Below are 24,146 nucleotides of genomic sequence, written 5' to 3' on the forward strand. Positions count from 1 at the left end.
CCCCAGTACTGGGAGCGCTGCGGAGGAAATCCCCTCAGCACTGGGAGGTTCTGTCACAGCCGCCCCTCCCTCCCGCCGCCCCGGTGACGCCAGAGCGCCGCGCGGTGTCGCGGGGCTGACGCGGCGCGGGGCGGGCGCTGTGGCGCTGTCCCCGCTGTCCCCGCGGGGCCCGGCCGGACATGGCCCCGCGCGGCCGCCCCGCCGCCGCCGCCACCATGCCCCGCAGGGGCGCCCGCAAACGCCTCAAGTTTCGCGCCGACGATGTGTGCTCCGAGCGGGGTGAGAGCAGAGCCGGGCCGGGGCAGCGGGGCCGGGCCTGGGCCGCGGCTGAGGAGGGCCGGGGCTGATGAGGGGAACGGCGCCTGATGAGGGGAGCGGGGCCTGAGGGGAGCTGGGCCGAGCTCGGCCCTGCTGGTGCCGGCTGGAGAGGAGGCCTGGGCCTGCGTTAGCGCCTGAGGGAGGAGGTAGTTGAAGGGCCTGGCCTTGGCCTGGGTGAGAGGAAGAAGGATGGTCCAGTCTCACCTAGGAGTGAGCTGGGCCCTCTCGGGTTTGTGCAGGCAGAGAGCTACGTCCAGGAGGGATGCCTCAGCAGGGATCTGGACGGATGTGTGGGAATGAGACCCATTTGCCTGTGGAGGAGGAGCCTGGGATCAGAGGATCAGCCAGGCTCGAGTTGGGCTGTGTGAGGGGGAATGGGATTATCGTTGGCTGAGGTGGTGGGAGAATGAGAATTGCACTGGGTTGGGCAGGGGATGGGTCCCCTGAGCCTGTTAGACCGGTGGTCTGGAGTAGAGACTTGCTGGGGACTCCTGGTCTCCATCTCTCTGCTGAGGCTCATTTTCCTGCTTGTGCATCTCCTCCTCGAGCCTCTGCTCCTCTGGGAACTGTTCCCTTTAGGCATCGTGACTCTTAGCCCTTCTGTCCCCTCCCCATAATCCCTAATCCCTCTGACCCCTGTTTCCCCCTCTGCAGTGACGGTGGCAGATTATGCTAACTCAGACCCAGCTGTCGTGAAGTCTGGACGGGTGAAGAAAGCTGTGGCCAATGCAGTGCAGCAGGAAGGTGAGTCTGCCCTGGGGCCCCTGCCTTCTCCATGCTGCCTCCACGTTTTGCTGGCCTCTGCATGACGTGTGAAACTCATCTTCCTTAAACTGAGAAAATGTGTGTCCTTTAGTGCTGAAAATAAGCCCATGCTGCACTGTAGAATCAGATGTTAAGGACTTAGACAGGAGGTTTTGCAGAAAGCCTGCTGCAAGTCCAGTAAAAATTGCTGAGTCTTTGTTAGTGCCTGAAATGGAAAGACTTGCATGTCATCTCCTGCTTGAAGCAAAACATAACGTGATTAAAGTCTTTATTACTTTATTACCGCATACAAAACTGTAGATAAGTTTATTAGCAGGTAGAGTTCTTTGCAGGGGGAATAAGGTTGTGATAGTTCTGTCAAACACGTTACAAGGAAGTCTTGGGAGGGTGTTGCTGTTTCTTTGGTGAACTCTGTAAACAAGGAGTTTTCCTGGAAGGGGAGTGCAGTATTTTGGTATCTACTTCCTCCTTGTCTGGGAGCTTTCTGAACTAACACACCCCACTTGCTTGAGAAGGGATCATGTTTAGGCCTTTTAAATGTAGCTGGTCACACGTGTTGGAGGTGGATGTTGTGCTGACAGTGATGACTGAACTTTTCATAAAGGGAAACTTGGTTTGCTGCTGAAATCTTGCATTTTTGGACACAGTATGCTCTTGGCATGAGTGCCTGTTGGGGCAGTGGTGCTCATGAACATTCTCTTCAGCTGCTGCTTCTCAAGCTTTTAAGATCAGGGCACCTCCCTCTTACGTGGCCTCCTTTGTTTGGGGCTTCCCTCCTCCCGTTCCTGCTCCTGCTCACCCATTTGTGTTCTGTCTCCTTCAGGCAAAGTCCTGCACTTCAGCATCATGCTGGCAAACTGCTGGTGTTCCGTGCTCCCTGCCCCCAGCATCACCTGCTTTATCCAGTTTATCTCCTTTCCTGCTGTGTTTCTGGTTCACTCCCTCCTCATCCTGGGGACTCCAGGTTGCAGCAGTTCCCTGCCCACCCCTTTGCGGTGCAGTCTCAGGGGGTTTCCCCTCTGGATTCGGGCATCCTCGGGATCTCTCCTCCCCAGCCCCAGGGCTGTGCTCCAGCGTTATCTGGTGCAGCCATGACCGTGCTGCAGCCTTATCTGGCCCAGCCTTATCTGAGCAGTGTGCGGTGCCACGGGGACAGGAGCCTCTGCCCCAGCTCCAGTCTTTGGCCTTGCTGCCCTCCTGGAGCTGGGCTCAGAGTAAACCCTGTGCTGGGTGTGCCTGCAGCGGGTGGGGAGCTTCCCACAGGGAGCATCCCATGGGAGCTTCACCAGCCCGGGAGCCAGAGGCAGGAGGAATTTTTCTGGGCTTTTTTCCTCCCCATTCTAATGCCTAGGATGGGAGGATTTACAACAGTGAGGTGAAGAGAGGGTGCCTCAGCAGGATTGCAGTGCAGCCATTCACTGTTTAGTGGACTTGTGCTGTTGACTCAGAGGTTGATTTTTCCTTTGCAGAGTGGGGTGGGCTCTTCTTCTAACCCCCCTTCTGAATCCCTGTCAGTTTTGTCCTCTCTTGGTTGGCTGTATTTGATGTCATAACTCACTGTCATTTGTGTTGCCACATATTTCACTCTCTTTTTGCCTATAAAAGGTCATGTAGAGAGGGCAGTACGATTTGGCGGTGGGGGAAACAGCTGCTGTGAATGCATCCAGGTGCCTTGAATGCATCCATGTTCCAGGAAAGCATGCAGTTCACAGAACAAACTGCAAAGTGAGGTAGAACTGGTTTAGCAAAGCACTGAGGTGTGTCTAGTCAGTGGGTACAGTCAAGCTCTGTCTTTCCATCTGCTGTCTTTTCATTTTAAAACCTTGTTTGGTGGTTAGAAATGAGAATATTTTTCACCTGAGTTTATTTATGTTCAGTTTCTTATTTTTTTGTTGTTGTTGTTTGTTTTTCTGATGCTCTGTCCCTGTGATTCAAACAGCACATTTTGCTCTTCAGTAGCTCTGGTGACTGCAGTGACTGGAACTGGGATGTATAAAACCTTCCTGGGATTCAGTTTGTGCTGGGTAGAAAGGCTTGAACACTATAAGCCTTCTCTGACCTCATGATCATGTTCTATTCTTCACCCAGCCTGTTGGGTTGAAATTCAGCTCTTGAATGCAAAGCTTTTGTGCTGCTGTGGCAGTGCTGGTCTGTGTGGCAGTGCCTCACACAGCTGTAATGTAGGACCACACCTTTCTTTTTCCAAGACTGTCATTACTGACTCACATGTGGATTTTTCTGCCCTAATGAGTCCTCAGTTTACAGATCAAGTTTTTTAAATAATATTTTCAGACAGGGATATGTCTAAACGTGTCCCCAGATGCAGAAAAAAGCCAACCCCAAACTCCAGCTGACTCAGCTTGCTGTTTTCCTTGCTAGGCCAGAGTCTTTCCATTCACTAAATTCCAGGGTGAGTGGAGCTCCCGTGTGCTTGACACTGAGTTCCATCCCTGTTGGATTGTGTCATCAGCTGCAGGATGTTTGTCCTGCTTCGAAGGGAGTGAGTCTTCTCTGTGCTCATAAAACAGTTGCAGAGCAGGTGCTGGCTCCGGGCTGAACGTGGCCATGCAGGGCAGCTCTGCTGTTCAGGGAAACCCATTACCCCTGGCCTGCTGTTTTATTTGGAGTTGTAAATAGCTTCAGCTAAACCACTGGGATCTGCATACTGTGCTGGTAATCATCCTCGTTGTTCATTCTTTAAAACAAGCAGCTGAGTAATTATGTTTCCAATTCACTCACCCCTGCTAATCTTTCCCTGACAAGGTAATCCTTGAGCTCAGGATTTACTTGCTTGTGTCACTCACCAGAAAGCTTTAAGGCAGTGGTTCCACTGAAGCATCTCCTGAACTTGGATAGCCTTTTCCTCTCTGCTGTTGTACTTACCGTCGTTTGTCATTCCAGTAAAATCCCTGTGTGGTTTGGAAGCTTCCTGTGTCCCTACTGAGGAAGTTCTCTCCGTGTCAGGAGAGTCCTGTGACAGCAGTGATGAGATGGATACCAAGGAGAGCATCAACGGGAGGGCTGCCTCGAGGAAAAAGAAGAGCAAAAGGCACAAAGGTGTGGTCACCTGCCCTCCTGGGGCTCTTCGGGCTGGTCCTGCATGGGGGATGCTCATGCTGGGTATTTACAGGATGGTCACGGGGCTCTTGGGGTATTCTGGAATTTGTGTGTGCATAAAGAAATGCCAAGGGTTTAGTCACTTGTAAATCTGCTGGCACTTGGTCACAGGAGCTGTATTTGCACAAAGGCAGAGCCTGGGGCATGAAATCAAAGCCTGAGAGCTCCTTGCTTTTAGCAACTATCCCTCAACCTTGGAAAACAAACACTGCTATTCCAGAGTTGTGAAACTTTGCCACTGGCTGTGTTGCTTCACTGAATATGGGGTGGTGGCAGCAGGTTTCCTTTGGGGTTGAAGTGCTGCTGTCCATGATGCAGTTGTTGGCAAAATACAAGCTCTGTTTTCAGCGTGTTTCCAAGACTGGTTTGTTACAAAAGGGTTTAAAGGGCTCTTTTCCCAGCAAGGAAGTGCATTTGATCCTAGTGGCATTATAATACATTAATTCAAGGGAGATGTATCCTTCAGCCTTTACACTTTGTGCAGCTCCATAGAAATCCATCAGCAACGCCGTGTAAGCAGCAAACAGCTCTGCTGCACTGGGGAACCCTGCGGAAGTTTCTGGTAACAGGTTGCTTTCAGGTTGAGAAGCAAATTTTAACCAGTTTTCTTGAGCTTGATAGTGATTTATGTAGCACGTCCACCACAGACTGAAGGTGGACAGCACTTGCTCTGGGAAGGGAGTTAAAAGAGGCGTCCTTCAGAATCCTGGCAAAATAATATCTGAGTGGCTGGAGCTATGAGTCTGGGAAGACAATATTCTTTTCTACCACAGCCTTCTCTTGTTTCTGCTACATGTTTAGGGAGGAAAAATTGGTGGTAGAACAGTGATGCTTCTGGCTGCCCTCTGAGTTCAGCAGTGTGGAGTCTGATGGCTTCTTGAGCCAGAGCTGACCCAGCAGAGTGGGTGTAGCAGCCTGTTGTGGGTGTGCCTACCATAAATCTGAAGTGCTGTGGGGAAGTGATCCCATCCAGAGCTTTCTTTGGCAATTATCACATAAGGATAAAGAACTGCTGTTTGTATTAACCTGCTGTCTCAGGGTCAGATCTGGCACCCTCAAGTTCCCAAACACCCCTCCTAGGCCACGGACCTCACAGCAGCTTTTCCTATTAGCACTGTGCACACATTGTATTTTCCTTCTCTGTTCTTAACCTTCCTAGTGCTCAGTATTGTTCACCTACTTATATTACGTGTGGTGTAAACTACAAAACACTGCAGGAATGAAAGGAGTGTGAGCCCTCAGTTCTGGCTGAGCAGTTCTGACACCTCTGAGAGGAAGAACAGGCCATTCTCTCCATCTGAATTGCATTAAAAGTTCCCATCCAAGAAGCTTTAATGAAATTAAGAGATTTAAGAAAAACAGCTGATTGCCACTTGCAGAACAGAATTCCCCTCCCTGACAGAGCTCCTGCAAAAATATTGTGACCACTGGAACAAAGAATTGACAAGCCCGGCAGTATCAATGCTCAGAGTCTTCAATTGTGAAGCGGTTTTGCTGACCTGTTAAATGTGCACTTTTGATTAAAAATGCAGGAGCTTGGCCCTCCTTTACATAAAGTTGCCTCTTTATTTGCCATCCAATTTTTATTTCTCAACTTCAGTGTGGTATTTCAGCTGTGAAAGGGTCAGGCATCGAAACAGGGTCCAGAAAGGCTTTGTAGTTTCCATCCTTGCACACAGAACTGACTTGGACAAGATGCTGAACAAAATGACCTAACTCTGTGTGCTTTGAGCTGGGCTGCTGGGTTAGAAACCTCCAGAGAACCCTTTCAGCCTGAATTCCTTTACGAATCTGCCACTTTGCCCACTTGTGCAGCAGGGATAGCAGCGGCCGGTGTCCAGCACAGGGGAGGTGTCGTGGCTGCGTGGACACTGATGGGAACGGGGAGCAGGGCCACTGCGGTTGTGCAGACTGGGGCTCAGGCTGACTCTGTGTGTATAATTCAGCTGCCCACCTGTGCTGCCAGGTGTGCAGCACGTGTCTCTAGGTGGGAATCGGTGCAGATGTGATGTCCTGCACTAACACACCCTCGTTGCCTTTAGAAGACGCCGAAGCGGGAGGAGGAGAGGAATATCCCATCGACATCTGGCTGCTCCTGGCTTCCTACATCCGCCCTGAGGACATCGTCCGGTTCTCTCTGATCTGCAAGAAAGCCTGGACTGTCACTTGCACTGCTGCCTTTTGGACCAGGCTCTACAGAAGGTGAGGCTCTAGAGGGTTTTTAAACTGGTTGTGGGAGGTTTCAGTAGCGAGCAGTTCTCTGCAGAGCAGGAAATAAGGGAATAATTCCCGTGGGGCCTGGGCCCTGTGTTTTCACTTTGGTGAAGTGCTGTGGGCCTCATTTGGCAGTGGGTTGTGGAATATTCTTCTCCCACAAAGACAGGCTGGGACAGCTGGGGTTGTTCAGCCTGGAGGAGAGAAGGCTTGGGGAAGACCTCCCTGTGGCCTTCCAGTAGCTTAAGGGAGGCTTGTAAAAGGGAGGCAGAGAGACTTTTTAAATGTGGTGGTGACAGGACAAGGGGCAGTGGTTTTAAACTGAGGGCAGGGTTAGATCGGATGTTAGGAAGAAATTCTTGGCTGTGAAGGCAGTGAGGTCCTGGCGCATATTGCCCAGAGCAGCTGTGGCTGCCCCATCCCTTGAAGTGTCCAAGGCCAGGTTGGAACAGCCTGGGATAGTGGAAGGTGTCCCTGCCCATGGCAGGGGGTGGCATGAGCTGAGCTTTAAGGTCCCTTCTAACCCAAACCATTCTAGGATTCGAATATCACATCTGGAAATGGATCTTTGTGGTGTATTTCTGTATGTTCCCTATAAAATCTCAGAGTGTTGTGTCCTTTTCTGCTTGCCACGGCCCAACACTTGTGGATGTCAACCTCTCCAAGTGCGTATGGCACGGTCAGTGCTGAAAGGCAAACATCACTGATGGACAACTTGCCCTGCCTCAAGCTCTGATCACGGCCACCTCCCTGTAATTGGGGCATTTTGGAGGTGTAAAGTGGCAGGAGTAAGTGAAAGCAAGGAGGGCAGAGGGGCGGTCAACACTTGATACAAATCTTTCTGTCCCAGTGCATGCCACTGGGATATTCTTGCAGGACAGAACATTTTCTTTACACAGCTCTACCTGCTGCCCAGGAGGCACAAGCAGCAGGGGCACAGAGTAGAGAGCAGCTGTGGTCATCCTCAGCCCTAGTTTTAAGTGTGACATTCCCTAGCAAAGGCTCCTTTGGGATGTGACCAAGGAATGGCCCTTGAGCGCAGGCGTTCAGGCTGCTCAGGCAGTGCTGAGAGCTGCAGTCAGCTCAGCTAGGAGTCCCTGGGAACCTGCAACAACCTGCAGCTCTTTGTGCAGCCTGCAGCCACATCCCCGGCTGGTCTCTGGGCAAACTAGGAATTATTGGGAATTGTAGCAGGATGTGTGGGCTGGAAGCCTGCCTGGTGCAGGTCAGGCCTTTGGGGCTGCCATGTGGTGTCCTGTCAGCAGCACAACCCCCTTACAGCCCTCCGGGCTGACCAGAGTCCTGTGGTCAGTCAGATGTGGAGTTTTCCCCTGACATGGATGTGTCCCTGGGGGGTCCCTGCCCCGTCTGGCTGCGCCCTGGAGCTGACACGGTTCCTGGTTGTGCAGGCACTACAGCCTGGACGCGTACCTGCCCCTGCGCCTGCGCCCGGAGTCCATGGAGAAGCTGCACTGCCTGCGCGCCTGCGTCATCCGCTCCCTGTTCCACATGTACGAGCCCTTCGCCGCCCGCCTCTCCAGGAACCCCGCCATCCCAGACAGTACTCCCAGCACTTTAAAAAATTCCAGAGTAAGTGGCATCACTCAGGAACTGGGGTTTGTCTGAGTTGTTGCTGTTACTGTTTGGTTTGTTTTATTCTTTCTAGAAGAAAAACAGATGATGTGGAGATGGTCAGCAGTGAGGCTGAAGTGTAGAATGGTCACTAACTGGGTATTCTCAGTGGAATTTGTAGAAGTGTACTGGTTACTTATATCTGTAGTAACTCTGTGGAGTAACTTCTGCCTTAGTCCTACACAACACCCTTGTAAGCAGCAAAAGAGCCCTGGTTTCACTGGGTGTCAGAACTGCCAGGGATGTTTGCAGCTCTCTCCTACTCTGAACGAGGCTCCATAGGATCAGCTTTTATATGTTTTGCTTTATTCTGACGCTGTCTGCCAGAGCACAACTTCTCTCTGTAACAGGCCTCTGGAGAGCTCAGGAGTGACACTGATGCCAGGAGTTGTGTCACCCTGCTTTCCTGCAGGTCGTCCATGGTCTGGTGTCTGGGTGAGGCGGGGTGGTGACGCTGGGGTGAGCATGGCAAGTGTGCAGAGCCAGTGTCTGCTTTGGGACTGGGCTGCACTTGTGTTGGGCTGTGAAGGGTTTGTCTGTGGTGTGGGCAGGTGATTCCCTGTGCTGTCCCAGCTTGGACCACCTGCGTATCATTCCTCTTTAATTGCTATTGACCATTAACTCTGAAATGCCTTTGTGTCTCTTGTTTGGTTTTAACTTGCAACTGGCCGGTACTCTGTGAGCAGCTTAAGCAACAATGTGAATTCTCCACCCTCCAAATCCAAGGTCAAAAACCTGTCAAATGAGGTTTTTGGAGCCAAACTGAAGTGGGTTTCATTGAGGAGTTGTTCTTTCTTTTCTACTCAAAATAGAGGAGCCTCATCTATCCATATGTGACATCCCCCCCTTCTTCCTTCCTCTCTCTGTCACAGGCTATCATAGGCTCAGGGAGCATCCAGCAGCACACAGGAGGTGGTGCTGCAGCACAGGGATAAGCACATAGCTCTGTGTGCGGTCTTATCTCTGCATCCAGAGCTCCTTGGTCTCTTCCTGAGTCTCCAGGCTGGGGATCTTCATTCTTACCAACTGAAAAAGCAAGACATTTTGAGGAAATTGCAGGTTAACTGTAGTCCTGAGCCCAAACTCCCACTGCTCATGGCTGTAGGAGCTGGAACCCCAAGGCAGTGCTGGCAGGGTCAGCATTTTGGGAGGATTCCTGGTGACATCATAACGGCTTTGGTGCCCACTGCTAGTGCTTCTCCTGTACTAACGGTTGGAAGGAGGATCCTTTAAGTGCAGTCTTTCATTGTTCAGCTTTTAAAAAAGGAAATTAAATGGAAATGAAATGGCAATTAAACTTTGTCAGAGCAGTAGAGGTTTGACCTAACCCCTTGCAGCATGAAAGAGCCACCCTGAGTCTGGTCTTGCTGTACTACTGCACTGCAGGACTCTGAGCTCCACTTGTGTGACTATGCACAGAAATTCCTCAGTACAGAGGGTTTGGAGGAGAACCTGGCACTGCCTCCCCATGTTCTGGCTTTCCTGGGCTTTGGTTGTACCTTTGTGGGTTGCTGACACTAACGGCAACGCCTACCTAAACTGCATGTGGCTAGAGGAGAGCCGAGCCCTGGGTGTGATCCAACCTAGCTTTTCCTCTTTAATTTCCTTTTTTCTTTCCCTAGCCTAGCTTGTGTGGGACACTGGAGCCGTTATGGTGTCAGCAGAGGTGTTTGCCCTTTAAAGACACCCCATTATTTTGGGCGGAGCGGCAGCCGCACGGCGCGTCTGAAGGGCAGGACGGCTGACCCGAGGACGACATCCTCTGCCCCTTAGGAGGTACTGACCTTTTGTGCTTCACTACTTGCCATGACCAAACAGGTTGCTAGACCAGGCTGTCTTTGCAGGTGAACTACAAATACCACCAATGGTGGAGTTAAACTCAGCAGCATCTGCTGCTCATCCGAGTTGAAAAAGATCTCGAGAATGTTTTTATTGGAAAAAACCTGAGGGCTGCTTCCTCCCAGGTGGAGATTATTCCATGCATGTTTCTGAGCTTTACTCCACAGAGCTTTGTTGTTCACCTCATGAAGATTGTGGAGACAAAGGTCCTTTAAGGAGTCTTGTTTATGGATATGACTCAGAGTTGAAGTAGAGGGTCTTGTATCCCCTTTGGTCTCTTCAGAGCCCCTGTCGTGGAGGCTGGCTCTGGCTTTGTTTTATTAGGATCACTCCATCCTGGAGTGAAGTTAAATGTGTGCTTTGCCCTGCAACCCAGTCAGGCCTTCTCTCTTCAGGAGAGACTGTGTATGGATCACAGGGAGTTCTCTTTACCCACATGATCCCTCCTTTTCCTGCTGACTGATGAAAGATAAGACCAGCTGTGGTGGGCTGGCATCTGTGGTGTGGAAAAGCTTTGAGAGATGGCTGGACTGACTTGCCAGGTTCTTTCCTTGGCTGTTGAAGGCTGGTTGCTTGTACTGACTGGTAGGCAGGGATTTCCCTTCTGCAGGAGTTCTCCTGAGCCTCCTGCTCTAGGACAAGTGCCTGGGCTGGAGCCTGTGGCCACACACTGATAACCAGGTGAAGCTGGAGCAGTCCTGGTGTGTGTCTGCATGGGAGGGCAGTGCTGGTGACCTCTGAGGCTGTTTGAGGCTTGTTTCCCATTTTCTTTTGAAAAGAGACAGGAGGTTGGTCAGACTGTGCTGTCCTGGCAGTGGTTTTGGACTCTAAATGATGACAGTGCTGGGGATGGCAAGGTCAAGGTCTCCATTTGAAACCACAGTGGCTTAGGAACTTCTTCATCCATCATCTCATAGCTCACGTACTGGTCTTTGCATTTCCCTCTGGATCCTTTCCTTCTCAATCCTTATTCTGTTCTCTGTTGCTCCTCGCTTTAACCTTGTTTGGAACCCAGTTTAATGGGAGTTGCTGGTGGGTGGAGGGCATGGGTGAATCTGCACCACTCATCCCTGCTCTAGGAAAGGCACAAATGGAACAACAGGATTTTGCTGTTTGGCACATCAGTGGCTATGTGTTGCATGAGGAGTTGGCCAGCTTGAAACTGGGAGATCTACACTGCTGAGAGGGTTCTTTGAACATAATTAATTTGAATAAATGGCTCCTAATTGTTCCTATGTTGTGTTTGCAATTGGAAGCCTTTATGATCTGTTAAAACTTATTTAAAGTGGTGCTTCTAAGGGTTTCATAATTTTGTGTTTCTTTTTTCCACCTCAGTGTCTGCTTTTCTGGTGCAAAAAGATTGTAGGGAACAGACAAGAAGCAATGTGGGAATTCAACTTCAAGTTCAAAAAGCAGGTATGAAAGAAGAACCAGATCAGCTGTGACTTTTGTTTGAAGCAGAAATTATTTTTCTGGGGGGTAGAAGGGAAGTTGGAAACTTTTTGTGCATCCAGACAATAAATGCAAACTGATTCCCATGGTAAACTAAAGCACATTGTGGAACTACACTCAGTTTTCAGTCTGTGTTACCAAGACATTTAGAATCCCACATTGTTATTTCCTCCTTTGGTATCCTTTCCCTGCCCTAAGATGTGGATCATTTTTTACACCATTAGTCTCACCTTTGGGTCATTACTACTGATTATTACCAAAACCCAGACTGTCTGACTGCAGTGGTCAAAATGTTGACCCAAATCTGAAACTTACTGTTTTGCCATTGCCAGGATTTCTCAGAGAAGTGAAGACAGCCAGCACTGCCAGGGAAAGCCTCCAGTAGTGGGTCTTGGGAGAAGCCAGTAATTTCTGGCAACCTTGGGAATTGTGCAGCCTTCCCCTCTAAAGAAATGGTCCTGAAAATTGCCCATCCTGAGTGGTGGCATTTTGTTGTTAATGTGACATTTTGCTCTAACGCCTGGGGAGGAGGAGAGACCCTGCCAGGCCACGCTGGGGCGGAGCAGCCAAACCCAGCAGAGGTTCCTGCTTTGCTAAATCAGCCTCTCTTTCTTTCAAGTCTCCCAGATTTAAAAGCAAGTGTTGCAAAGGTCTCCAGCCCCCAATCCAGTATGAGGAAGTGCACACAAACCCAGATCAGGATTGCTGCCTGCTGCAGATCACCACCTTCAACTTCATCTTTGTGCCAATTGTCATGGGCATGACCTTCACCTTGGTGAGTGGGGGAGAGCTGCCAGGCTTTGCAGATGAGGTTTCTGTAAGGACATGAAGAGGGCACCTGGCATCTCTGGGGTTGGAAGGGACCCACAGGGATCATTGAGCCCAACTCCTGGCCCTGCACAGGACAGGCCCAAGAATCCCACCCAGTGCCTCTTCTGGGCTGTGTAAATCCTACTGCTCTATCAGCAAACCAGTTCTGGGAATTGTATGGTTAATGAAGAGAGGAAATGCTCAGGATCTCAGTTTAATTTCCCCATTTCCGTTGGTTCCTCCCTGTTTGATGCAGTAAATAGAGAGGATGTAGAGAATCTGCCAGGAGCTGTGGTTGTGCAGTGTTTGGGGGCAGGTCAGTTACCAGAACTGCAGCAGGTACAAGAGACAGGGAGCAGCACAAGTGGAGGTCTGCCTCTCACAGGAAAATATCTCTTTATGGCAATAAATTCTGAGAGGAAAATCCCACATGAGCAAACTCTCCGAATGTGCGTTTGGTCCCTGATTGGGAGTCAGGGTTTCCGAAGTGGCCAGTGCTCAGGAGAAGTTCAGTCTGGCCTCACTGAGGAGTTGGGCAGTGAACTCCAGACTTCTGACAGCCACTTGCTTGCAGGTTCACTTAGCATCAGACATAAAATTACTTAGGTTGAAAGGGACCTTTAAAGATCAAGTCCCAGCACTAAGTTCCCCCCTAACCCATATCCCAAGTGCCACATCTGCAGGCCTTTTGAACCCTGCAAGGGATGGTGACTCGTGACTCCACCCCTGCCCCAGGCAGTTCCAGTGTTTTACAACCCTTTTACAACCCTTTTACAACCCTTACAGCTTCCAGCATGATTATTTGGGACTGGCAGCCAGAGAGAGACTGTTTGGATCCCATGCTGTAGACTGGAGAGTGCCACTGTGTGGAACACCTTAGACTTGCACAATTCAGAGGGATTTTTAAAGTCTAGAAGTGTTGTGTTGAGAGCTCTCTAGGTCACTGCGACTTTCTGAAGCAGCTCTGGTCTCCTCTCTTGCAGTTCTCCATCTCGGTGAGCACGGACATGCGGCACCACCGCGTGCGCCTGGTGTTCCAGGACACGCCTGTGCGCAACGGGAAGAAGCCGCGCGTGGAGCAGGGGGTGCAGGTGGTGCTGGATCCTGTGCACAGTGTCAGGCTCCTGGATTGGTGGCACCCACAGTACCCCTTCTCCCCAAAGGCTTAGTGCTCTCCTGAGGCCGCAGGGGGAGCCAGGGGACTGAATCTGGCAGGCTGAAGAGAATTTCTAGGAACCAGGAAATCCTATTTTTATTTCTGAAATAAATTCTGCAGTCTCCTTGCAAGTGGTTGAAGCTGCTGAGCTAGTTTGTATGTATATAACTTCTGGTCAGTAATGAGCAGAGCTGAGTGTAAAGCAAAAACTATTTGTAAACACACTTTTATGTAAAATTGACATTTTATGATTTGAAAGGAGCTCCCTGGAATTGTTCATTTAAAATCCTTTTGGTGCTAATCAAAGTGGTCCTGTGTTCTCTTGTTGGGTAAGAAGCAGGAGGTTTTGCTTTCCAAGAACTTTCCTTTTTGCTTTCCAGGAACAATTTACAAACAAAATCCATGTTTGTTTTACTGCAGCAGGATTGTGTTCATGCACGGTGTGATATTTCAGTGTCTGAGAAGCAGTGAGCAAGACAGCAGCAATCAACAATAATCTTAATTCCCAGCCCAGCAGATCCGAGTTTAAGGAAAGAAAAAGGCATAAATGATCAAGCAAAGGAATTACTTCAAAGAGTTGTAAGGCAAAAGTCTCACTTGAATGTAAAGGTACTCAAGTTCTCACGCTGGTGTTTGCCTTTGAAAAGGAGATCTAAGCTTCTAAAACCAGAAGGTGCTTTTCAGAGAACATAGGGAGGGAGAGGAGCTGGAGGGGATAAACTAAAATAACTGAAGCAGCGATGAAGGACTCAACTCTGTCTTTTCTAAGAGCAGTGTGGAAATCTTTCCTGTTGAAACCCCCCAAGCAACCACAGATCTCACTTTTGACTAAACAAATTGATTTCTGTGAGGAAGAAGCAACCCTGAAACTTCCTGTGGCTCTGGGCTGACTGAGAAGTGAGGGGTGCAGGGGCTGGGCCTGTCAGGAGTGTGGTCTGACCGGAATGAACCTGGCTGGAGGTTTAATGGAACACGTGGCTCCCTGGGGAGGTGCAGAGGAGGTGCTGCATGGCAGGGCAGCAGCTGTGCAGATACAGACCCTGGACTGAGCTTTGTTGCCTATCAGATACCAGCTCCTCAGTCCTACTGCACATCACATCTGGTCCCAAGCAGGAGGAACAGCACTTGTCCGTGTGGAATGTTCAGTGATGCTCTTCCACCACTGCTGAACTTCTGTTGATGCCAGCAGGTAAGTTTTGAAGTTAAATTGGTTTAGTAGAGATACAGAGCAAGAAAAATGTGCTGTCCCTGTGATCCTGGGACTGCCATGACAGCAGAGCCTGGGCTGTGTTGTGGTTGTGGTGCAGGAGAGGCAGGGTTGGGCCTGGAGCTGTGTGTGAGGGCTGCAGGGGCTCCATCCCGAAGGAAGCTGCTTCAGGGCAGTGGGGGACAACAATCTTCCTTCTGCTGTGGGGTTAAACACCACTGAACTCGGGGACAGGTGGTGAAGGTCAGGCAGTGAAGCATGGTCAGGCTGCAGTTTCCTGTTTTCTCAGAGAGAGGTGGCTGCTTTCTCAGAGCCTGGTTCCGACTGAACTTCGGGCTGTTTCCTGCTACACTCCCTGAAAGCTCCCTCTTGCAGGATGATGCCAGGGCTATGTGCCTGGCGATTGCTGCTTATGCAGGGTCTGGAGGGTGGGAGCAGAGGGGTTTGGTTCCTGGTGCAGGCTGATGGCAGGAGCATGGAGCAGGCTGGTGTCTGTATGAGGCTGTGCCCTTACCTGCGGGGAGCTGCTCTGGCTGGGAACGGCAGCCTGGGCCCTGCTCTGGCTCCTGTGCAGAGCTACAGGACAGCTCCTAGCGTTGTGTGTTCCTGCCATCTGGCAAAGCAGGAATACCTTCTGATCAGGCATATGGCAATTCCAGGGGGCAGAGGTGCTTGGCAGCTCCCAGAATTCCCTGACTGATCCCGGGTGGTGCAGCTGGAGTGGGCGGAGGGGCGGCACAGGCTGTGGCAGCAGGAAGCACATGGATGGGATGTTTCCTGCTACCAACAGACTTGCTGGATTCAAATATGGATATTTAGATACAGCCAGATGCCCCTAAGCCAGAGGTGCCCCTCCCAGGCCAGGCCTTTTCTAGGCTGAAATGTATAAAATGTACAATTCTCAGTCTTTTCCTTTACAAAGCTCCCGGTGATCCCAGTGCTAGAGCTGGGATCAGCAGTGCTGGCAGGGATTGGGGACCTGTTTTGATCCATGTGGGGAGGCTGGGGAGTGGCAGAGATGCTGTGGAGGGGGGACTCTGCCTCTGTGTAGAGCTGCAGCTGCAGGTGTTCCCCTTGGTCCTTACCCAGAGCACCAGACCCTGAACCCTGTGCTGAGGTTTGCTGAGGGAGGGTGACACCAGAGCTCAGCCCTGAGCAGGGGATTTCCACCTTGGCCCCCAAGCCCAGCCTCTCTTGAAGCCTGATTGCTAAAAAAGTCCTCTTCGGTGTCCTCCAGGGTGGGATGTAGTGAGTGCACCAGCAGGAGTGGCCGTGGTTTGGTGTCACCCGTTTCTGTAGGACACGGCTCAGAGGGTGGGAATGGAGCCCCAGATCAGCATCACGGTGGCTCTCCCTGTGCTCTCCCTGCTGTGTGAGGCCCCATTCTACCTCTGCTTTGTCCTGCTCCTGAATAATGGAAGGGCTGTAAACAGATCCTGCCTGGCTCTCTGGTTTCCTAGGGGAGACAGGAAGGCTTGGCCACCACCCTCACCCTCCTCCTGTCCTTGTCAGGAATCCGGTGTCCAACAGGAGCTGACCTGGGTAAGGTGAGGCTTGGGGAAGGGGGCTGGGCCCTGCTGTGGCCCTTGTGCCTGTCCCACTCCAGTCCTCTGCTCTGGCCTCAACTGGGGGAACTGGTCCTCCCCGGCCCCCTGAGCTGGGTGTGCCTGTGCAGCCACGGGCCACTCTCAGAGCAGCCTTTGCACTTGGGGCTTCTCTTTCTTCTTCAGCTTATTCCAAAAGCAAGCAAAAATGTGCCTTTTAGCCTCATTTCAGCCACCTCCCTGTTTCCCATGGTCAAATACTTCGGTGAGCAGAGTGTGTTTGGGTTTGGAGCCAGAGGGAGGTTTGAGAGCAGCTACGGCTGCCAGGCCCTGGTTGGTTCCTGGGCACTGGGACTCTGCCGTGGCCCTCACAGGGCGCAGGTGGAAGGACCTTTTTCCAGCACCCCAAACACCATTTGGGACTTGCTCCATAGCACGAGGGGATGGCTGGATGAACTGGGTCGGGCTGGGCTTGTGGCACCTGCTTTGAGAGCAAGAGGACCCAGGATGTTTGCCTGGGCACCAGGAGCTGTGTCCTGGCTGTGGATTCCTTTCCTGCTCCAGGCAGGCTCATGGATGTGCCTGGAGAGGATCAAATCCTGCCCTAGCACTGCACCCTGAAGCAGCCTGTGGGGACCAATGGGGGATTTGGTGGCTCTGCTGCTCCCCTGGGCAGTGCTGGCTGTTCCTATGGCAGGGCTGTTGCACCCTGAGCGTTGGGGACCCAGGGCCGTGCTGGGTGTCACAGCCCTCCCCCTCTTCCTTTCTGTGGGGGCAGGAAGGACCAGGTTTCCTTCCTGTGCAGGTCAGGGGCAGCTGTGGTGAGAAAAGCCCTCCCCCTCCTGCTGCTGCCGCTGAGCCCCACGGTCCTTCCCACCCTGGGCCACTGAGCTGCAAAGCTCTGCTGGACTGCACCCGGCTCCCTTGGCCCTCCTGGTGTCCTCCAGCCCCTGCCCAGGTAGGAATTCCAGACTGTCTCTGCTCCAGTGCAGGTGGGGTGTCCCCACTGAGCCCCTGGGACCCCAGTGGGACAGAGCCACTGCCATCCCACCATAGGAATGTAAGGATTTGAAACCAAACAGTGTAGGAAAAACGAAAGCTAGCAGATCCGGGAGCCTGGGGACGTCTCTTCCTCCTGCCCAGCACCATCACCTGCTTCCTGCCCTGTCTTATCTCTCTCTCACAGAGGTGTCCCAGGCTCCATGTGCTCCCAAGGGGAGCAGCCGGGGCTGGAGGTCGTCACAGGGGATTTGTAGAAGACAGAGCCTGGCAAGAGATGTGAGGCCTTCCTGGAGGTAGGAGAGGTCCAGGCCAGCAAGGAGAGAAGGGAAGTGGGATCCACGCTTCTGTGTGAATAAATTGGGTGGAATGGAGGGGAAGGGAAGGGGCTTCCTCTCCATTGGGATGCTGTGGGTGAGTTGCCATGTGGGAAGGAGCTGGTCTGGTTGGGAGCTGGGGACAAGCGATGCCATTGGTGGCTCGTAGGTGCTCCAGAGCCATGTTCCTACTCTGGGTCTGAAGGAGGGAAGCAGTGGGAGAAAAGGCTTGGAGGGCGGAGGAGCTGGGAACAAACCGGGCCGTGGAAGGGCCCCATGTGGCCCACATTGGTTCACTGGGATTAGAAGGGGCTTCATTCCCAGCCCAGCTGCGATGCCCAATGCTCCAGTGAGGAGCTGGAGTGTGTGGGGAAGCCGTGGTGTCCTGGGGGTACATCCTGGGTGGGATCCAGGTTCTGCCCTGGCCTGGGGTGCCAGGGGTGCCATTCTGGCTCTGCAGCCCCAGAGGCTTTTGCCACCTCAGCACAAGAGCTGGAAAATAAATGGGCAAAAAAGCTGTGCCAGCTCCATGTCACCAGCTCCTGGCTCGGTGAAGGGGCAGGTTCGTGCCAGAGTCTGGGATGCTGGGGCTTGGCAAGAGCCCCCAGTGGGGGTTGGTGCTGCCCGGGGGACTGGAGCTGCCAGCGGGGATGGGCTGGGTGGCACACAGCCGGTGCCGTCCTGGGATGCCCGTCCGTGAGGCTGCCGCAGTTCCCGCGGTGGGCTGGGGGCCCGTGGCCCGTCCCACGGGGGTTCCCGCCGGCCTGGCCGGTTCCCCGAGGCTCCTGGGGCAGAAGGTCGCCGGTGGACGCTCCTCCTCTGCGGGAGGCAGGCAAGGACTCGGGGTGGGGCTTTGTCGAGCGAGAATCCAGAATCCGGCCAGCCCGGGGAAGTTGCCAGGGCCGAGCACCCCGGAGAGGCGAGGCTGCCGCCCACCCGTGAGTCTCTGCCCTCGGCGGGCGCGTCCAGAGCGGGGCTGGCCAGGAGCCATCTCCTGCTGCCGCGGGGAGGGGTGCCTGGGGAGCCGGGGGTGAGGGCAGGGGGCTGGGCTGGGGGTCCCCCGGCTGTCAGGGGTGGGGACAGGATCGGTGTAAGTGTCCCCTTGCCAAGCTCCTTGCAGGGACACCCCTGTGCTGTGGGACACCTGGGCTGACCGAAAGCTTTGGCTCCCGGAGCCCTGCGCTGCTGGAACAGGGCATTTCCCCTCCTTCGTCCCCGTGGGACAGCCCCTGGAGCAGAGACACCCATGGACGGTGGGGCCAGACCCTGGGCTGGCTCCCAGGGGGCCCAGGAGCCCTCATCCCACACAGCCCCGAATGGCCACAATTTGCCCATGGGGGACGTTGTGCTGCCACAATTTCCAGTGTTCCCCACCCATTTCTGGTGCTGGGTTCCACCCCACCCCTCTCCATCCCGGGGACCCCCAGGGCGGGGCCCTGAGCTGTGCCGCAGGAGAGCTGGTGTTTACCCCGCTGGGTGACACAGCCTTTGTCCGTGCCTCAGTTTCCCCCAGCGTGGAAGAGCACTCCTGGCAGTGGGAAGGAGCCCTGGCTGTTCCCCCCTTCTTGTGCAACCAGCCCTGCTCTCCCCAGTGCCGGCGGAAGCAGCTGGAGCTGCCTGCACGCTGGGAGCTTCCTCGGAGCCTCGTGGGACTGAGGCTGGGAATGGATTGTTCGTTCCTTCTGCCCTGGACTGAGGCTGGGGAGGAGTCTGGCTCCAAGCAAGTGGCTCTCAGCTCCTCCTGGCCAATGTCCCCACAGCGGGGTGGTTTTTGGGGACATCTGCAGTGGGGTGCTGAGCTGTGGGGAAGGTGCATGAGGTGCTGGAGCAGAGTGTAGGGACAGGGACACTCTGCGGAGGCACCTTCAGCTGGAGCAGGAGCTCGCTGCACCCCTGGTTGTGCCCACTTACCTGGGGTTGCTTTGTTCCTCCACAGAGGCAGAAATCCAGAGGCCAGTTAGGGGGCTTATTATGGGGCTGCGCTTCCTTCTGTTCTGTGCCTGTGATCCCTGTTCCCCATGGGCTCCCTGCTCCTTGGGTGAAGCTGCTGCCTTGTGAGAGCTGCGGGTGCTGAGCAGCATCTTGTTTTCCATGCAGGGTGGGCCGCTGGCAGCCAGACATTCCCCAGCAGCCAGAAAAACCTTTGGCCACCCAGAGTGGCCAAATGCCCAGCCTGGTATGTGGCCAAGCCTCGCCCTTCCCAGCTCACCCTGTGGCCCTGGCTACAGATCCTGGAGGTCCAGGCTTGGAAATCCAACTCCAGGGTGGCGTCAGGGTGTGATGTCCCCGTGGCTCGGACGGATCCCTAATGCTGCTCCCCCCTGAGGTGGTGAGGTCCCCACGTCTCCAGAGCTGTAAGGGGTGGGGAGGCCCCACTCTCTGCTGGGACCTGGACAGAGATTTTGAGCAGCTGCAGGAGCTTGTTGTCCCTGCCGGGGGTCAGTCCTGCCCCGCCTGGGAGCGCGGCTCTCTGGCTCCAAGTGTTTACCTCCAAGGAACGAGCCGTGTCCCTGGGCGGGGTCAGCGCTCCAAGGACGGAGTGGCTGCGGATCGGGGGCACCTGCTCGGCGCCAGCCTCTTGAGGAGCTGACAACCCCTCCAAAGGACTCCTGGGCACAAAAACTGGAGGGTTCTCCTTAAAATAAGCCCAGCACACGCTCCAGGGCAGCGGCCCTAGAGGTGCTGTGCTCCCATCTGTGTCTGGGGCCCGTGGGTGGGCTCAGAGCATCCCTTTCACGGCGGTGGATGGGGCAGTCCTGGGAGGCCCAGCCTTCTTTTGGGAAGGCTTAGGAGGGTTTTTCCTCCACGTTTGCATTCAAAGCTGCTTTGACCAAGCCAAGCCAAGGCACTGTGAGCAGTTTGGATGGGGCCCAGGGTGTTTGCCCTGTCGGGCTGGGCACTCGCCTGGACTCAGCTGCTCCTATTCCAGGGCAGCACTGTCATATTTATAATGGAAAAAACCCCAGGCAAACATAGGAGCCTTTTAGCCTCCTGCCACACCTCTGCTAGTAAAGGTAAAATATCTCAAGAGCACTGCAACTTCCTTGAAAATGACACTGTCCCCTCAGGGACGCCTTTCTTGCCTATCAAGCAGACGATGGGGCTGGGACAGGGCAAGCTGGTGCCTGCCTGGAGGAAGGTGGGGAGCACCTCACAGTGCTGGAAGAGCAGCCTGAGCCCATTTGAGACTTGAGTGTTTCCCAGGGCTTGGTGCCAAGTCCTGGGGTGTTGGTAACTGGTCCTGGGATGTTCCCACAACCCAAAAGCCTTTCCTGAGGCACTGTGACCTGCATTTCTTTTGCCCCCGGCTCTGGGGTGCTCCTTGGGGTGTCCCAGGGCAGCCAAGGTGTCCTGGGGCTGGTTTGGGGGGATTTTGTACCTGGCTGATTTTGTCCTGGTCAGATTGGGGTCTCCCTGCCCCTGCCTGCCCAAACGGGACAGTGCACAAGTGTCCCCTGATGCCCCATGGCTGCCCCTGGGTGTGCACCCGTGCTTGGGGCAGGGGGGCAGTCCCAGGGGTGTATCCAGGTGCTATCCCAATGTCCCATCCAGGCAGTGCCCTGACATGTCCCCTCTCCCCAGGCTTCAGCCAGCGGGGGCCATGCGATGCTCCCTGAAACGCTCCCTCATGGCTCTGCTCGCTGCCTCCTTCCTCCTCCTCCTCCTCCTCCTCCATGGGGGCAGCTGGCAGGAACAGGATCCCCTGGAGGTGAGTCCCCAGCCAGTGATGTCCCACTGGAGAGGCCACTGGAGCATCCTCTATCCCTTCCTGCCCCACATGGACCCTGACCTCAGCTCTGGTCTCTTCCCTGCCCCATGTCACCCCCAACCCCCAGCTCTGCCTTCTCCTCTCCCTGGGGGTACCCTGGGCAGCTGGACCCCCCTGAATCCAGGAGTTGGGAGGGCAGGACAGGGACTCCCATTTGCTTCTGGGTGCCCCTGTTGTCATCACCCCTTGCTTCATGGTGCTCTGGGGTGTGACCTGGCTTCCTGTGGCTCCCATGCAGGTGGAGCTCCGGGGCCTGGCCCCCGACATGATCCTGCAGCTGCTGCAGCCGGAGGGAGCCCAGCGCATCCTCAGGGACGCAGCCAAGCTCTCTGCACTCCACAACGTCTCCTACCAGCTCCTCGCTGGCTCCCCAGCTCCCCGAAAAAGTGAGTGGTCCTGGACCCTCTGGGTGTGCACATCTGGGTGTGCACAGCTGCACATCCCAGCATGGACATGCCCTCTCATGTTGGGGCAGGGAGGGGCTGTGTCCAGCCTTTTTGCATGGGGACTTGCCCACAACCTCCTCCAAAACCTCCACAGCCTTCACTGCTTGCTCTGGGATGAAGGAGTTGGAGAAGCTCCACGTGTTCCAAGCAGGGTCCAAATTTCTGCACCTTGGGACTGGGGTGACCACAGGTGTTTTGGGCTTCGCAGACCTCTGTGGGGAGGGTTGCTGGGATACCATCTCCCTGGGGTTGAGGTTCCAGTGGAGATGGTGAGCTGGACCACTGGGACAACCCCACCGTGTGGGAGAAGTGGGCCAAGCTCTTGGACAGGTGCACAAGAAGCAATTCCCATGCAAACCCCATGGGAAGGAGCTCAGGGCAACCCTGTGAGGCACGTGAGGCTGAAACCAGCACATGGATGGTGCTGTCCAGACCAGCAGCAAGAGAAGCTGAACCAAGGCAGCCACTGCTGGGCCATGGGGAGGGCAGAAGGTGCCTGATCCCCGTGTGGGTGCATCTCCATGGGGTGTGGAGTGGGGAACGCTTCCAGGATGTGCAGCCATACCAATAAGCCATTCCTGCCCTATAGACCATCTCTGCACTGTTACTTGCCTGCATTTGGCTTTTTTTAAGGTGTTTTTCTGGAATATTTCTTCAGAGGAGCCTCTGCTTCCTCAGCCTCTTGCTGCCATTTGGGCTAATTTTGGGCCCCTTCTGAGATGCTGGAGGCTTCAGCTTCAGGAAGGACCCACCAGCCTTAGACATGGGGTTACAAACAGCACTGACCCTGTGGGCTGGCCATGGGAAGAGGTTTTTGGAGCCCTCTCATTACATCTTGCAGAGAAGAACATCACCATGGTGATCCCAGGTCACCCCTCTGCCTGTTCATGCCTTTCCCTTGCCTTGCAGGATTCCTGGCAGTGGGACTGGCATCCGTGCAGAGGCCGCGTGGTTTCTACCTCCTGGCCACGCTCCAGTCCCTCTTCAGCCAGTCCACGGAGGAGGAGCTGCAGGAGATGGTGGTGGTGGTGCACCTGGCCGACACCGATCCCAGCTGGAACGTGCGCGTTGCCACCACCATTGCCCAGAAGTTCACTCGCCACATCCTCCTGGGCCGGCTCCTGCTCATTCACGCTCCCCTTGAGTTCTACCCCACCCTGGAAGGCCTCAAGAGGAACTTCAATGACGCGGAGGAGCGGGTGAGGTTCCGCTCCAAGCAGAACGTGGACTACGCCTTCCTGCTCGCCTTTGCTGCCAACCTCTCCTCCTACTACTTGATGATCGAGGACGACGTGTGGAGTGCCAGGTCCTTCCTGACGGCCATCCGCAGGGCACTGGCTTCCCAGGAGAGCTCGAACTGGGCCACCCTCGAGTTCTCCAAGCTGGGCTACATCGGAAAGCTCTACCGCTCCAGTGACCTTCCTCGCCTGGCTCACTTCCTCCTCCTCTTCTACCAGGAAATGCCCTGTGACTGGCTGCTGGTTCACTTTCGCCAACTGCTCGCCCAGAAGGACGTGATTCGCTTCAAGCCATCCCTCTTCCAGCACATGGGCCTCTACTCCTCCTTCCAGGGCACCGTTAACCGGCTGGAGGATGAGGATTTCCAGGCCGATGCCTTGGACCTCCCGGACAACCCGCCAGCATCCCTGTATACCAGCATGTCTATCTTTGAGAACTATGAGCCCCTCAAGGCCTACAGCTCGGCACAGGGGTACTTTTGGGGCAAAGACCCAGCAGCTGGCAGTACCTTTTCCATCGTGTTCCAGCAGCCGGCCCGAGTGAGCCGTGTCCGGGTGCGCACGGGCTCCAAGGAGCGCCCGGGCGATTTCCTGCGTGCAGGGCTGCTGGAGCTGGGCCAGCGCCGGGACCGCAGCCAGCACTGCTCCTTCTACATCCCCGTGGGCTCCTTTGAGAAGGGGATGCTGGAGCAGCGGGGCCTGGAGAGGGTCCTGCCCGGGCCCGTGGAGTGTGTGAGGATCCGGGTGACCCAGGACCAGAGTGAGTGGCTCATCATCCAGAGCATCGACATCTGGACCACAGCAGGCACTTGAGCAGGGTGTGGCAGGATGTCAAAGCAGCTGCATTTGTTTCTAAGAGGTCCTTTATTTTTCTCATTCCCTTTTTGGATAAGAAATTAAATTATTGACTCCCACTGCCCCATGTCTGGAGGGATGGGGAACCACTGCTGTGAGCTGTGGATGGGTCTGGGAGGAGGGCCCATCAGAATGTGCCTGCTGGAGGATGCCCCAGTGAGCCAGGGAGGGGGCACAGGAAAGGAAGGGGCTTGGGAATTCCAGGCTGGGCAGTAGAAAACCTTTCCTCCGGGGAGGATGATGTACAGGAGGAAGCTGATCAGCTAATTAACAAACCAAGTAATTAATCAGGCAGTGGCATTTTTTGCAGTCTATCCACACCTTACCTTCTGTAAGTTTTCTAACTTTTTCCAAAACTCTTTGATTTCTAACTGTATTTTTTCCCCCCCTCTCTGATCCCATTTCCTAGCTGTTCCTGGAGGGGTCAGGGGCAGGTCTGGGTGTGCTGCTCACCAAACCCCTCACCCT

At 54.2% G+C, this 24,146-nt stretch overlaps 2 protein-coding genes across 8 annotated transcripts; both read left to right on the top strand.

The window, feature by feature from the left end:
* Window positions 1-148: 148 nt before the first annotated feature.
* Window positions 149-13,604, top strand: TMEM183A (transmembrane protein 183A). Of its 2 annotated transcripts, none has more exons than XM_042015924.1 (8): window positions 149-279; window positions 973-1,062; window positions 3,985-4,140; window positions 6,243-6,402; window positions 7,824-8,004; window positions 11,221-11,301; window positions 11,957-12,112; window positions 13,131-13,604. In XM_042015924.1, the coding sequence occupies exons 1-8, from the start codon at window positions 180-182 to the stop codon at window positions 13,314-13,316; spliced, it is 1,110 nt and encodes a 369-aa protein (XP_041871858.1). In that variant the 5' UTR covers window positions 149-179; the 3' UTR covers window positions 13,317-13,604. The 2 variants fall into 2 exon arrangements, with proteins under 2 accessions (XP_041871858.1, XP_041871859.1); XM_042015925.1 differs by having other exon boundaries at window positions 151-279; window positions 6,246-6,402.
* A 38-nt stretch (window positions 13,605-13,642) lies between these two features.
* On the top strand, window positions 13,643-23,737 carry LOC121658722 (alpha-1,6-mannosyl-glycoprotein 4-beta-N-acetylglucosaminyltransferase-like). 6 transcript variants are annotated; one of them, XM_042015917.1, is made up of 5 exons: window positions 13,643-14,492; window positions 15,971-17,012; window positions 17,241-18,308; window positions 21,378-21,525; window positions 22,495-23,737. In XM_042015917.1, the coding sequence occupies exons 3-5, from the start codon at window positions 17,952-17,954 to the stop codon at window positions 23,634-23,636; spliced, it is 1,647 nt and encodes a 548-aa protein (XP_041871851.1). In that variant the 5' UTR covers window positions 13,643-14,492; window positions 15,971-17,012; window positions 17,241-17,951; the 3' UTR covers window positions 23,637-23,737. The 6 variants fall into 6 exon arrangements, with proteins under 6 accessions (XP_041871851.1, XP_041871855.1, XP_041871852.1 ...); XM_042015921.1 differs by lacking the exon at window positions 17,241-18,308 and adding an exon at window positions 20,953-21,079; XM_042015918.1 differs by lacking the exon at window positions 15,971-17,012 and adding an exon at window positions 20,953-21,079 and having other exon boundaries at window positions 17,241-17,349.
* Window positions 23,738-24,146: the final 409 nt, after the last annotated feature.

The sequence above is a fragment of the Corvus kubaryi genome, unplaced genomic scaffold (genome assembly GCF_017639235.1).
Source record: "Corvus kubaryi isolate FWS band 111438036 unplaced genomic scaffold, C.kubaryi_AGA036_p1.0 split3-37355, whole genome shotgun sequence".
Taxonomy (NCBI): Eukaryota; Metazoa; Chordata; class Aves; order Passeriformes; family Corvidae; genus Corvus; species Corvus kubaryi.